A 16,220-nucleotide genomic window follows, 5' to 3' on the forward strand; every position below is an offset into this window, starting at 1 on the left:
ATCCATATACTAAACAATACTGAAAGATGTAACTGTAGTGAATAAAACTCAGGTAGGATTAACCAATTTGTTGGTTATCCGCAATATCAAACAGTAAAGAGGAAGAATGTTTGACTCTGGTCCTTACTTGGAATGCATCTGTCAGCTGGCCTCCATGTACGACTTTGCACTGTAGTCCATCGTATGAGTTCCAGATAATGTTAACAATCTTCTCAGGAACTCCATAGTATCGAAGAAGTTTCCATAATATTCTCCTATCTACACTGTCAAATGCTTTTTCATAATCAATGAAGTTGATGTATAGTGACAAGTTCCACTCAACTGATCGGTGTAATAATTATCAATCATAAATTCCTACTAGAACTTCAGGCAAGTTATCTTGAAATAAATCATCAGTGAGTACATCTAAAACATAAATTAATCATCACAACACCCCTTTCACCTTGAACGACCTTGATCAGTTATAACTACTTAATTTTTTTATTTATTTATCAGATGACCTTGTGTTGCGTGTCTGTTTTCCTATATAAGTGTTTGTATGTCTATCAGGAAATGTATATATAATATGAGTCATTGTTTAAATTTGAAATAATATTTAATTACATCCTTATTCTTGTATCCAAGTTGAATTATGCAAGTAAGATAATCTATTATGTCATTGAATAAACATAAAAATAAGGTTTCACTAGTTGAAATCATGAGTCAGTTAAAGCTAGACCACCATGACAAACCTGGAAGCACTGGACGACCGTTTCGTCTTAGTATGGGACTCCTCAACAGTGCGCATCCACGACCCCGCCCCGCGCGCGATTCGAACCCAGGATTTATCAGTCCCACGCGAGGCGCTTAACTAAGTAGACCACTGAGCCGATATTCAACGGTGTTAATGTCTAACTTCAACCAATAAAGAGAATTAAGAGCGAGAAAGTTTGTCCCTTCTCGACGAAATGACTTACTTAAGCTGTACATTGATATTTATAGTTATGTGGTAAATAGATAGAAAAGATTGTATTATAAGTATGTTAAGGATAAACTTCCGTTTTGGGTCACATCATTATGCATCTATAAATGTATTTGTTCATATGGGGCAGGCTATATTGTGGGCACAAAGAGATCACTTTCTGAACGCATCTCAGAACACTATCCGGCATAGCTTTTATAAGGAGTATGTAAAACAATTACTAGTTCAATACAGGAGCATTTAATCAACTATGAACATATTGCTCCAAAGGAGTCTTCTTTTAAAATAATCAGAGATCGAATCAAAATCTTATGCATTGCTGAGGTATTCGTAATCCATCAACTTAAGCCTGAACTTAATGTGAGAAAACGATACGTCCAACCTCTCATCCGCTCTTGGCCCTAATCCCTTTTTATAGTATGTTCCTTTTTTTCATTTTTATTATTATTATTGATTCTTCTAAATTAGTGTTTTGTAATTTTAAACTGTAATCAGCTATTATTATTGCCCTTAAACAAGTTTTCTTGATTATTATTTCAGTTTTTGTTGTTATGACCTTTATGTTTTGCGTGTTTCTTCTTCTTCTTCTTCATATCTGTTAAGCGAATAAATTCAGTCTCGTAAATTATTTCCATCCTTATCTTCTTTTCTTACTCCTTGATTATTGATAATAAGAGTCTCCAATCAATCTATGGTGTATCATTCTCTATCTTTCTATAGACACATATATTTCCCATGTAACTATAAATACGAATGTACAGCTTAAGTAAATGATTTTGATGAGAAGAGAAAACTTTCTTCTCTTTAGTTATTTCTTTTCTGGTTAGCGTTTTCTCTGGCGAGTTAGTTTTCCACAGGATGGGGTCGGTCACCCCATGCCCAATCCTCCTCCTTTATCCGGGCTTGGGACCGGCAATAGCCCTAGAGGGGTTTCGGGTGGAGTTGAATTCTCTTTAAGATATACATATTTGTTTCTCTGAAAAAAGGGATCTTATTTCATATTTCTTAGATATAAATGTTCAATAATTGTTTAACATCTTTGTTACATGGGTACGTTCCAATGTTTATAGGTATATCTGTATATCTGTGTATGTGCGTGCTTTTTCTTCTAAGTAATAGCATTCAGATGGAATGAGACTAAACTGACTAATTTTACTGTCGAATGTAATGTATAGGATTTAAAGAGAATCTATGCAAAAATTGAAAGTTCTCCAAGAACATAAATTCAAGCTATCGATTGAATGAACTCTGAACTTTATATACAAATGAAATATAAGTGAGATGATAGTATACTTAACAAATCATCTACATTTTGAGATAACACCTTTTGGATATTTGGCGGTAAATTCATTCATTCATAAGGCTAAATAAAAATCTGGTATTATAGTTGATGCTAGTTCATGATAACAAGTTCTAATGCCTAATTCCAGTTCTGAATCCTAATTCCTTACAGTAAATGATGACCATATTTTGAACTTAATAATTAGTTGAAATTTCTTTAGATTATTTTAGTATCACTTAAAAGTAATTCTGAAATTATAGTCTCATTGAAATATGTCTTGTCATTGTCTTAAACTTAATCATAATCTACCCCCATATGCCCTGGGACGGCCGAGAGTAGAGAGAGTCAGCTCTCTCTCTCTCTCTCTCTCTCCAAATGCTTTCACACCTATACAGCCGCTGACAGAGAAGTCCTACTGAATGCTGTTTACGAAATTGAGAGGATGAAAAGCGAATGTTCGAAGCTTTAACCGGGCTGAAGAACACAGAGAGTCCACCTAGGAGAGTTGGAAAACCCTCATTCCAAACCAATGGTGCACATGAGATCCAGTATCCTAAGGAAACAAATAACCTATGAACCAATTGTTAGTCACCGGCTATCATAGGACTGCATCTCCTGACGCTGTTCTACTGCCTTGTGGATCAGACCTTTAGGTCGAAGGCTCCGGGTGTGGTCCCCTAATAGAACCACCCGTTTCGGTTTGCGCATCCGGGGAGTATTTCAGCTCTCATATAAATCGAATGATTTATGTGGCGCATACCTATTTGGTGCTTCATAGTACCAATGTTTATGTGTTTACATAAATAAATAAATTCACTACACTGTCTTCCCTTAAACCATGAGATTAAAATTACTTTATACGTTTCTTTTTAATTCTTTCTTCCTGTACTATATCCTTATACACAATCTCTCTTTTATTGATGGTTACCATTGAAGTGACTACTTCTATGAATCCGGTGTTTATCTTGTTGTGCTAATGAGGTGTGGCAACTTGGATCGATGCATATATGTGCCTGGTCCTACGTTATAGATGACTGACTGACTGACTTACATAATATTTAAAAACAATTTTGAATTACTTATTTGGTTTCAATTAAATACGTGATACTAAACGTTTAGAGTTCAAGGTTAATCGGCTCATAATCTATGGAATAAGAAGACGAAGATGATCAGAAGTATGAATATAGTACTTTGGTTCATGAAATAAGATCATCAGAATATTATGTTATTAGAGATCGTGGAAATTGTTGAATTTTGCAAATTTCCATCATTAACTGACTTTAGTTAGATAACTTATAAAAATTAAGAAACATTAGGAATCTAATTTGTCCAAGTATGAGATTCTAGATTAATTGGGTTTCAATGTCAGTAAATAGTGTAAAATTACAAAAATTACAACAGTCTATGTTATAAATTATCAAATGGTTACTGATAGCTAATTTCGAGGAGCAGTTTTCATAAGAATAATTTTATCAGGTGTCAAATAGTATTGTCAACGGTAATGTGTGCGAACTCCTCCTGTAGCTCCTCTAGGGTTATTTCCAGTCTCAAGACCGAGTGAAGTAAGAGGGTTGGGCGTGAGGTCAGCAACCCCATCCCGTATAAAACAACCTTGCTATGAAAAAAAACGCTAACCAGGATAAAAGAAAGTAAGTGATATGTGATACTTTTACAATATCGTCAATCAATTGAAGTAGTGTGTAACATCAGTTGCCAACCCAGTGTTTAACTACAAGATCCCTTTTGAATTTCTGACGAGGTCGTTGGTATGAACTGTTGGAGAGTGCCACATTGAACTGAAACGAATATTTGTTTTTCAAAAAAATATTCCAGACGAGATCTATCCATGACGAATAAAAGATAGATTTGTCGCTAATAAATATTTGGGTGAGACTATAATTGACGGACGACCTTTGAGCGATGCTAGACTAACCTTGAGAGTGTCCATCTAATAACTAGGACCAAATGGGGGTTGTAAACCAATTTGAGAAATTAGAATTATGATTTACAGTTGATGGTTAAGGTTAGGAATTAGATTTAGGGTTTTCTTCACGAACTGAAATCAGCTACAATATCAAAACTCTATTCAGCCAAATGGGTGAATGAATTTCACGCCAAAATCCGAGACCTGTTATCTTATACCTGATTGGTTCGTTCATAAATTATAGTCTTGCCATAATAATAATAATAATAATAATAATAATAATAATAATATGAAGTGTCGACGATAACAATCACTTAAGCTCAGTACAGTAAATCAATCAAATTAACACCTATTTCATCATACTGATATAAAACCAATAAAATAATCACATACAACTTGAAACGCAGTCACAATAATAAGTGAAATGAACTCGAAACACCACCACTAGCACCACCACAAATAAAAACAATCAACCACAGTTACAATCAACACAACACATTATTTACATTAGCCGGTAAAGGAAATCCTATCATCAAATATTAGATAAATCAGTAAACCAAGACAACAACAATATCACAGATTGAAATCAAGAGTCATTTGAAGCTAGACCACCATGGAAAACCTGGAAGCACTGGACGGCCGTTTCGTTCTATTGTGGGACTCCTTAGGAAATACTCCTGGAGTTCTAGTGAGAAGTCATTACAAGTGGAGTTCAGCCAGGTCTGTTGTGAGATAGGAACTCAATGAAAACAATGGTGTACGGTGGCAGATTGGTTGAAGTTAGACAATAATACCATTGGATGCCGAATCAGTGGTCTAGAGGTTAAACGTCCACACGCGAGACTGATAGGTCCTGGGTTTGAATCCCGCGGGGGCGGGTCGTGGATGCGCACTGTTGAGGAGTCCCATACTAGGACGGAACGGCCATCTAGTGCTTCCAGGTTTTCCATGGTGGTCTAGCTTCAACTGACTCATGATTTCAATCTGTGAAATTTCTAAAATCTCCACAAACCCCTTCTGATAACAACAATATCAACTACATAAACCAACATCATGTGAAAATATTATTTGTTTCATAGACATAGTTCCCTTTATTATCTTAAAGAGAGCAAGAACAAAGAACTCATGAGTTCTAATCACTATTTGAATGTTCCGGAACTTTCCCTCTCAAACTTTATTTATTCGAGACAAACTTTTATGACCTCATTAACTCTATCGGAATCTTCGCTACATTATAATACACATGTATTCACCGATTAATCACCTTCTTATGTATAAATATGTCAATATCTGTAATAACGCTGACTTTCAAATCTTTTAGGTTGTAAGTAGCTGAAATAAAATGAATCCATTTATTATTCTGAATCAATCTTTGTTCTTGCTCTCTTTATTATTTGTTTGTTTGTTTGTTTATTTGTTGTTTTTAACTTCTTCATTATGTACAAAGTGTCAATATACACATCGACTAATTTAACGATTTATCTTAAAAGTACATTTTCATTAAATGTACACTGTTACTATTTCATTGAGAAATAAATGATGCTTACTTTCATTAATATACAGTAACAACAAAGTTGTTTCATATTCAATCGGTTCATTGTAACACAATTTCACACATTGATAATGCTATATCGATTCAGAATAAGATGGGTATTATTTTTAAAAAAAAACATGAAACAAATGAAATGTCAAGCATTCAGTCACTACTAACCATATCAAATTGATTGAACAACAAACATTCAATACTGAATCAACCATCATTCACTTCTATTCACTTCAAACTGCAGGAATTTGGAAGACTCTCCTAGTCTCCTACATTGTACGAGCATTCCATGGACCTAAATAAATGGTTTCTCTGATTGTCAGAAGGAGCATCGGCCTCGTGACTTCCGAAGGAACTCGGTTTTCATCATGAGGCGTCATAACTCTTCTAAATGAAGATCTGACTTTCAGGGTGGAGTTTAAATGGCTTAAATAATTTTGTCTGGTTAGCGTTTTTTTAGTGAGTTAGTTTTCTACGGGATGGTGTCGCTAACCCCATGCCCAATCCTCCTCCTATATCCGGGCTTGGGACCGGCAGTAGCCCCTGGAGGGACTCCAGGTGAGGTTATTCACTTCACACTACATTGTTCTATATACATTCCCTAGTTTATTCTATCTTTCTCTTTCTTTCCCTTTCATATGAAATACAATGAATATGAAAATTACTTCATTAAATTCATTTTGTTACCATTGAATACTTGAATATTGTTTATGTTAATATAGTTGTGCAATTCATGTGACAAATGGTTTAAATTTGTACTTTCTCCTATTACTTATTGAAATAATCATCATATATGAAAGATTCATTGATCATATGATTGAGTAACTGACATACTCAGATAAATACTGTTTCAAGTATAAGTACAAATTAATAAAACAGCTAAGAGTTAGGCGAGTTTATTACTAAAATATACTTTTAAAAGTAAACTGTTCTAAACTATAAACATACATGATGATAGGATTGTTGTTGTTCAATAAGTTTAACTATTTATATCAATTCAAGATAATAACTAAGCGCCCAAACCAAAACGTGGCATCATTCCTTGAAGCCACTAACTTCTAGTCTGAGCCATGTTGGTAGGTGCAAACTACTTGGTTGGGGTCCGCGTGACTATCATAACCAATGGTTGGAGACTCTTGGTGACATGGCTCAGAATCTATCACAATGGCGTCGGTGTATACACTCTCTATCTTCCCTTAAACTAAGAGATTAAAGTCGCTTCATATCTTTCTTCCTACGAACTAATTCTTTCTTCCTGTACTATATCCTTATTGCAATCTTTCTTTTATATATTACCACTTCTGAATTAACTACTATTATGAATCCGGTGTCCATCTTGTTGTGTTAATGAGGTATGGCAACTTGGACCGATGCATATATGTGCCTAGTCCTACGTTGTAGCTGACTGACTGACTGATATTCATCTTCAGTTGATACTATATAGATAATTGATTTAATGTCAAATGTCACAATTAAAGATGTTTCTTACTAGTATGAAATTTGTAATCAATTAATAGCTATAATCCTAAGAAATAATAGACCTTGGATCACTGGGAGTTGCGGTTAATCTTTAGACCACTAAATTAGAACCTTACGGTCAATATTTTAACCTTAACTAACTCATGATATGAATTGATGGACATCAAATACCATCAAAGACGGTTTTCTCACTCGGCACATGGGATAAGTCCATCAATTACAACTTATCATTTAAAGTGAAGGAAACCCTCTCGTGTTAATTCACTAACGAAACAAATATTATATCTTGATTAGTATAGGGTTTGTGGAGATTGTTGAGTTACAGGTGAGATCATGAACCGATCAATGTTAAATCATTGTTGAAGATCTGGATGCACTGGATGGCAGTTTGATCCTAGTATCAAACTCCTTGACGGTGCGCACCCACGGTCCCTTATGAGCGACCTGAACCCATCTTTACATTTTGATTGTTTTGTAGTACCTTAAGTGATGTGAAAATCACGACGAAAATCATCTTTGAATTAAAATGATTACTCCAACAATTATCAAGTAAAATGTGGGGAGTTTTAAAATTTGTATGGTGTTAATTAGGTGGTCACAATCAACACAACACATATCAGTATGATGTAACTGGTGTTAATTTAATTGATTTTTTTGTGCTTACTGTCACTGTTTGCATAGTTTTTTGTTGTTAATGTTCCATATAATTATGATTGATAATTAAATTGTATTAGCTGACTCAAATAAAAAACATTTTTTTGTGGAATTGTTGGTACTTCCACTAACTTTCATTTCAGTGAACATGCTATTTGTTTACTTGGATGAAGGTTCTTCATAGTATTGGTTACATATCGAACATTAGCTGAGAATGTCTTAAACACATAATATAAACGAATGTAAGTGTTACTTACTTACTTACTTACGCCTGTTACTCCTTTCTTCGGTATTTTGATCAGAAGTCCTTCTTTCCAGTCTGTTGGTACTCCGTCTGGAGTCTCTTTGGGAGCTACTGCCTGTCCCAAGCCCGGATAAAGGATGAGGGTTGGGCATGGGGTTAGCGTCCCCATCCCGTAGAAAACTAACTCGCTAAAAAAACGCTAACCAGAAAAATGTAAATGTAAAATGAAGGTAATATTATTTCTTTCTCAGTTACCAGAAGAAATATTTTTCATAATTGCTCATTGTTAATATTTCATGAAACTCTTTTCTTTTAAATAGATATTTCAGGTTTATCCTATTCACAGTGTTCATTTTTAAGAGAAGGTGCTCTGTCTCATTAAGGGCTTCATCCATGTTCAAAACTCCTTCATGTATATTTACATCTGCTAATGGGGTATGGAAAATTGAACCGATGTACATACATACAGATTCTTAGTTGTGAGTTTCTAACTGATTGACTGACATGTAAATATATATATATATGGATATAGATACAGATATTTATCCCTACATGCTCAAATAGTCAAGAGGGAGGCTGTCACAAACATACATTATACCGATTGTTTTATAACTTCAGCTCTTCCGTATGAAATCAACAAGATTATGTGTAAATATACCGAAGTTATGTTAGCATTATTTTTTCCGAGAATGATCAAATATTAGGGATTATTTTACAGATGGAAGGATCAAATTTGTAGAATAAAATGTAGTAAGTAAAATGGTAGCTCAAAACTACAAAAGGTAAATAGCGCCTATCTACATCACTGAGGAAATTGTTAAATATAACTCAAACTACTTAATTGTAGTAAGTAAAATATTCCGTTAACGAAAAAAAACAGGAGACACGAAGAACTAAGTGAAAAACAGTTAATTCATTCAGTCAATTTTTGTGACATGGTACAGAATTGAAATCAACTATGATACTGATCAAGTCCGTTACAGGCAGCCAATCGATCATGATTATACAAACACTAACCTGAAGAGACACTTGCATATAACAAACAGGAAAGTAGTTACATCAGTGACTAGTAAGAAACCTCTTCCTGTAGCTGCAATTTAACGGAGCTATATCTTGTATGTGCTACAGGATAGACTGACTAGAGCAGTGGAGAGGAAGTCTCATGCAGATAACCTCTTTCTAGCTTTTTCGGCCTGATCTATAGCGATTTTTCAACTAAAGGATAAGTTGCCTGGTACTTCCACATAGATGAATATCTACTAATTCAACCACTCCTGTGGAGAAAACTAGATTGGGCGCACTGCCAGACAGCTGAGCTAACAAGTTAGTGGACACCTCCCTTCATGGTTAGGAAAGGGTACCGTCAAGACAATACGCAGATCTGTCCTATCACGCCTGATCGATAGCGGTCATGTATTAGACAGAAATAGTTCATTTAAAGTAACTTATTGTATTTCTACTAGTTTACCACATGCGGTTCGACCTCGCATCTTACACATTGCAGAAGCTATAGGAATTCAAGCCAACAATCCAAGTCTTCGTATTCATAAGAGATTTTCAACAAATTTATCTCTTCCTTGACCTTAATAAATGATTTTTTAAATTATTATTTTCCATACTCTGTTTTCTTTACCCCCTCCCATCTATTTTTCCCAAATATGTGCTTCATTGTCCAATTATCTGAACGCTTCTTATTACACAATCTTATAGTTTTATGAAGGTTATTTCAGCATTTATGTTTTTTCAAACCACCAAACTAATCCCCATTATGAAACATGGATCCGAGCCTTTATTATTCCCATAAAAAATTATTCCTTTGTCAAGTTTTTCATTCCTTTGTCATCACATAATCAATTTGTAGCTTCTACTTATTATGTTTATTTATATGATCTATTTCACTGTTATCAGTAACTCATAAACTGCCTGTTATATCTAGGGCTTAGATACTCGATATACCGCGTACAACTTGAGAACTCGAACATTAGAACACTCCACGTCACAAAAAAGAAGAGAGAAGACGAGTGAGAAGGAATGCTATTCCAAAACCCAAACAGTATTAAGTATGGTATAAAACTCTCAGGTATTTATGGTTTTTAGTAAAAGCGAAATCATCATTATAGTCATAAAATCCACATACAGTGGTTTTTAGAATTTGTTCAATAGGGAAGCTACACGTACCTGGGAAGCTTAGTCGATGAACAAGGAGGATCGGATGCAGACGTAAAGACGAAGATTGGCAAGGAAACGACAACATTCCTACAATTGAAAAACATATGGAACTCAAAACAAATGTCTGTCAACCAATATCAAAGTCACAGTCTTCAGTAAGAACGTCAAGACATTTCTACTATACAGAGCTGGAACTTCGTGAACTACTACAACCATCATCAAAACAGTACAAGTATTTATAAATAGTTGTCCATGCAAGATAATCTACATCCATTGACCGGATATCATCAGCAACAGCCTTGTGTGTGAGAGAAAAACCAGCTCCCAGCTGAAGAGGAAATTAGGAAAAGATGTTGGAAGTGAATAGGATATCGTCAAACTGCACAACGAGGCAAGCCCTAACTTTAAGTCCTGAAGGAAAGCGGAAAAGTGGAAGGCCAAACAACACATAACGTCGGGAAATGGAAGCGGACATAGAAAGGATGTATAGCAACTGGAAACAACTGGAAAAGATTGCTCAGGACAGTGTTGGATGAAGAATGCTTGTGTTCGGCCTATGCTCCTCCACGAGTAGTAACAGGCGTAAGTAAGTAATCATAACTTTATCTCTCTATGATATGGTAAGTACTTTACTACGAAACTAAAGGATTGAATTTAACCATAAAGTATAGTCCCAACAGTTGAGATCACGAGTCAATTGAGGCTAGACAACCGTGGGAAACCTTGAACCACTGGACGGAAACCCCTACCCTGCCACGGGACCCCCCAGCAGCTAGCATCCTTGACCCCACCTCGCGGGATTCAAATCCAGGACCTATCAGCCTCATGCTACGTGCTTAGCCAAGTAGACCACTGAGCCGTCGTCCGACTGTGTTAATGTCTAACTTCAACTAATCCACGAAATTGAGCGACACATTCACCATTGTCATCAGTAAGTTACTGCCTCACAACTGACCCGCTTGAGCTCCACTGGTCACTACTTCTCACTAGAACTCCAGGATATATCTCCTGAAGCCAATCACTAGTGAGCATATGTTGATTAATATCAGAAGGGGTTTTGCGGGGATTGTAGTAATTTCAACCGATAGGTCGCGGGTTCGAGTTCCGTGAGGCGTGGTCATGGATGCGCACGGCTCAGGAGTCCCATAATAGGTCGATTTCCAACATTTCCACATATTAAATATTAGTAGATTATCCATATTCATTTTCATAATTTAGAAAGAATATTCATCAAATGTTTCTCATCAACCCAGTACAATGAACAACTCTATCAAAGTATCACAAAAGTCTTATGATTCTCTTCAATCATCATTATCATCATTATCAAATAAGCCAAAATTATCCCAAAAAGAAATTAATAAAATTATTGAACGTTTAACGAAATATGATAAAACAATTGGACCGCCTGAATCAAATAATGCAAAAATCTATTTAGGTTATGGAAGATATGAATATCCACATAGAAAAAATATAAATAAAGTATTTAAACATTTAACTAGAACAGAGGTAAGCTCATTGGGAATATTATTTTCTTTTTCTGTAATGCAGAAATAATACTAAAACAAAATTGCTAGGGGAGGAGAAGAAATTTTTAGGGTGGTTCATAATTTTGAGCTCGGGGAAGGGGGTTATCTAATCAAAGAATTTGAACTAGAACCATATTGTTGATCAGATGTTAGATTTAGTTAATGTAGATGGTTGCCTTATGGTTATTATTTAGAATCTTCTCAATTAACATTAGGTTTTCTTTTCTCCATACAAATAAACCTAAGACTCTGTAATGCTGTCTGATTGGATCGTTTACTTACTTATTTACTTACGCCCGTTACTCCCAATGGAGCATAGGCCGCCGACCAGTATTGTACAACCCACTCTGTCCTGGGACTTCTTTTCTAATTCCATTCAATTCTTGTTCATTTTTCTCATGTCTATTTCCATTTCCCGGCGTAATGTGTTCTTTGGCCTTCCTCTTCTCCTTTGGCCTTGAGGATTCCATGTGAGGGCTTGTCTTGTGACGCAGTTGGGTACTTTCCTCAATGTGTGTCCTATCCACTTCCAGCACTTCTTCTTGATTTCTTCCTCCGCTGGGATCTGGTTTGTACTTTCCCACAGTAGGTTGTTGCTAATAGTGTCCGGCCAACGGATCCGAAGTATTTTGTGTAGACAACTGTTATTAAACACCTGTATTTTCTGGATGATTAATTTCGTAGTTCTTCAGGTTTCTGCCCCATACAGAAGAACTGTCTTGACATTTGTATTGAAAATTCTGACTTTGGTGTTGATTGACAAATAGTTATTTTGATTTCCAGATATTCTTCAATTGTAAATATGCTGCTCTTGCTTTGACGATCCGCGCCTTCACATCTGCATCAGATCCACCGTGTTCATCAATGACGCTGCCCAAATATGTGAACGCTTTTACATCTTCCAAATCTTCTCCGTCAATTGTGATTGGATTGGTGCATTCTGTGTTGTATCGGAGAATCTTGTTTTTCTCTTTGTGTATGTTGAGACCTACTGCTGCTGAGACTGCTGCTACATTGGTCGTCTTCTCCTGTATTTGTTGTTGCGTTTGCGATAGAAGAACCTGATGATCTGCGAAGTCTAGATCGTCCAGCTGTATTCTAGATGTCCACTGTATCCCGTGTTTCCCTTCATATGTTGACGTCTTCATGATCCAGTCGATCATTAGGAGAAAGAGAAAGGGTGAGAGTAAGTAATCTTGTCTGACACCGGTCCTTATCTCGAACGAGTCTGTCAACTGTCCTCGATGCACAATTTTGCAGTTTAATCCATCATAGGAATTCCGTATGATATTGTTTATCTTCTGAGGGACGCCGTAGTATCGAATATATGTATAGTATTAGTCCATAAATGGATCCTTACAGTTACCATTCAATATTCTCGTCGAGATATAACAACCTAAACTCTCTTTCGAAATCGGTTAATATTTTCATTGAATTTGAACAATGTTCTAACAATGTCTAATCTTTCTGATTATCATTGATATTAGTATTAGTTCGATAAACTTACTATTGATTTTACGAATTTCAGCTAATAACATTGTTTTAGTAATATGGTATCTTAGATTGACATAGAATTACACTTATTAATTTGTAATGAAATAATCGACTTTAAACAAGGTCAACAACAACCAATCAACATTGAGGTGTACAGGACAAATTGTGAACTACATGTGGAGAAATTCGAACACTTCACTTCTATCTGAAGTTTGTGCTGATGATTTCGTTCAGAAGAATGATGAAAGCTTCACGATCAAACCATCCAGTTTAGAGAACAAAACTCCATCAAAATCATCCACCTGAGCTATAAATCTTCTCCACCATGTTATGGGTTTTTTTAAATCATGAACTGATATAAGCTAAAATGCTAAAACTTTATTTAGACAAATAAGTGAATGAAGTTCGCTTCAAATTCCAATACTTGGTATTCTAAATCTGATTGGTTTATTCACAAATTATAGTTTCGCACTGGAATCATTTAGACAAATAGTAATCAATGTTATCGGTATAGGGGTATTGGGGACGTTAGATCCCCAGAACTCACTTGGGACAAGACCTAATTTTGTAATTTTATTTAGAAAATTTGAATTTCTTTGTTTTTGCGCCAAAGACGCTCTTGTCACCTTCATGTCGTATTTCCCACTGAGAAATATCCTAAATGCTACTGGCCCGTTGCGTCTTTTAGTATGTTATTTGGTAACTCTTCCTAAGGACGGTTTTTTACTGTATATATATACGTTTTGAATTGTGTTTGTTGTAATCGCTCGTTTCTGGCTGTTTGCAGAATATACTTCCCCATTTTAAGCTTGGACTTCTCCATCTATTTAGCGAGGCTGAGACGCATCAATAACTAGCTTACTGGTCTGTGGTCACCGAGTCTTGTTTTCTCGTTCGCAGATTAAGTAAACTCGTGATAGCTTCAACTCTAGCAAAAGGTTATGGAGATAATTAAGTTTTTGATTGAGATCATAAACCGATTAATGTTAGACCCCCCCCCTCCGATTGATATGTTGGTATTTTTCATCTCTTTATAAATATCTATCTACCAGTCTATTCTTTTGTTTATTAGATAGATAATTTAATTGAAAGATTAACTAATGAAAAATTACCAAACCTGCCAAGTACTAACTCCTTTACAAATTCTATTTCATATATGAAATGTAACGCCAATAAATTACAAGAAATCATTGAACATTTAACAAGTGATAATCTATCTAAACTTCCTATAGAATCAACATTAGCTAGAAAATATCTTGATTTTAATCGTTATGATTATGGTTGTTCATTAAAAAGTCAAATTAGACCAATAATGAAAAAATTAACTAAAAAAGAAATTCATCATGTAATTGAACGTTTAACCCAATATGATATTAATAAATATCCACCAGAATCTAATGGACATATGATTAAGAAATGATGAAGGCGAAGATTATTTATTTAGTTACTAACTTAGTTATATTCTACTCAATTGTAATACAAAATCATTCTATCACTGTCTGTTTTATTCATGAATAAAAATGGTATTGTTATGACTTTTGTGTTCGGCTAATTATCACATGATTTATCTATCAATCAAAATACAACTTATACAATCTTGGCACTATGCCAAACCAATGACGTTTGACCGGTATGAGCAGCCTAGCGTCATATTTGGTCTTATATCTGCTTAATCCGTCCACTTGAGTCCAGAACACTAATACCAGCTTCCAATATGCGAATCGAATCGAATCATTTATTTCAAACATACTGGGTTTATAGATCAAACAAACAGACCGCAACGCACCATAAAATAGGAAATAACATTCGTACGCAATAAAGCCAAAAAATGGCTGTGAACGTGAGAGGCAGTAGTCAATAAACTGAACATAACTTAAGAACATTAAATCATATCATAATAGTTTATAGGTCAAAATAAAGCTTACAGTAAGGGGAATATAAATAAACATAACCTAATTATTAAATAGTTATACCATAAGAATGTATAGATGATATTAGTCCATTAATAGGTCTCAGAAGTTACTCGTGATTTAATCTTCGCTCGGATATAACAGGTATATTATAATTATTATTGTAGTATTGCTATATTTCATAGTTAGATATCGTTTCCTCTAAATGTCCTGGTACGGTTGAGAGTGGGAAGAGTCTGCTTTTCCTTTCCGAATGCTCTCAAATGATCACATGTATATAGTTACTGACAAGGAAATCCTATTCATTGCTTTCTCGTGATGGGGCTAATGTTTAAGAAATTGAGAAAATGAAAAGTGAATATCCGACAGTTTAATTGGATTGGTGAATATTCAGGATCCATATAGGGGAGTCGGAAAAACCTGATTTCAAACCAAATAGTACACATGGGCTCCAGAAACCTGGGGGAAAAATGTCGTATGAACCTCTTGTTGATCATCCGCTACCATAGGACTGCATCTCTTTACGTTGTTCAACCGCCTTGTGGATCAGACCTTTAGGTCGAAGACTTTGGGTGTGACCTCCTATGAAAATCGCTTGCTTCGGTCTGGGCATCCGGGCAGTATCACAGCCTACACACAAATTAAGCTATTTATGTGGTGCATAGGTATTCGGTGCCCCTTTGTACGAATATTTGTGTTCAAATAAACAAATAAATAAATATGGTTGCGTAATCATAGTTTCTCATTGACTAATCAAGTATATTGCATAGTAAACATTATTATCTAGGGTAGGCCACATCATGTTGCTATGGATGCTAGAGTTTAATCATTTCATCAAAAACTAAATATCAGTAGTCACATATGTAATGGTATAAAAATAAACTTCACTTCCAAAATGAGTATTTTACACTATTAATCATTGATAGTGAGTAGTTGACATTTACAGTTTGTTCTTTAAAGAAATAAACGACGTGAAATGGTTTCATAAGGAACTGATGTTAATTTACTGACTATTAGTATATTGTCAGTTTCGT

General features: G+C 35.2%; 1 protein-coding gene across 2 annotated transcripts; it reads left to right on the plus strand.

Moving 5' to 3' along the window:
• Positions 1-15,649, plus strand: MS3_00005898 (uncharacterized protein). 2 transcript variants are annotated; one of them, XM_051213992.1, is made up of 3 exons: positions 1-637; positions 11,475-11,762; positions 14,349-15,649. In XM_051213992.1, exons 1-3 carry the CDS (start codon positions 632-634, stop codon positions 14,694-14,696), a joined length of 642 nt encoding a protein of 213 aa, XP_051070013.1. In that variant the 5' UTR covers positions 1-631; the 3' UTR covers positions 14,697-15,649. The 2 variants fall into 2 exon arrangements, with proteins under 2 accessions (XP_051070013.1, XP_051070014.1); XM_051213993.1 differs by lacking the exon at positions 1-637 and adding an exon at positions 8,826-10,842.
• The last annotated feature ends 571 nt before the right edge of the window (positions 15,650-16,220 follow it).

The sequence above is a fragment of the Schistosoma haematobium genome, chromosome 3 (assembly GCF_000699445.3).
Source record: "Schistosoma haematobium chromosome 3, whole genome shotgun sequence".
Classification (NCBI taxonomy): Eukaryota; Metazoa; Platyhelminthes; class Trematoda; order Strigeidida; family Schistosomatidae; genus Schistosoma; species Schistosoma haematobium.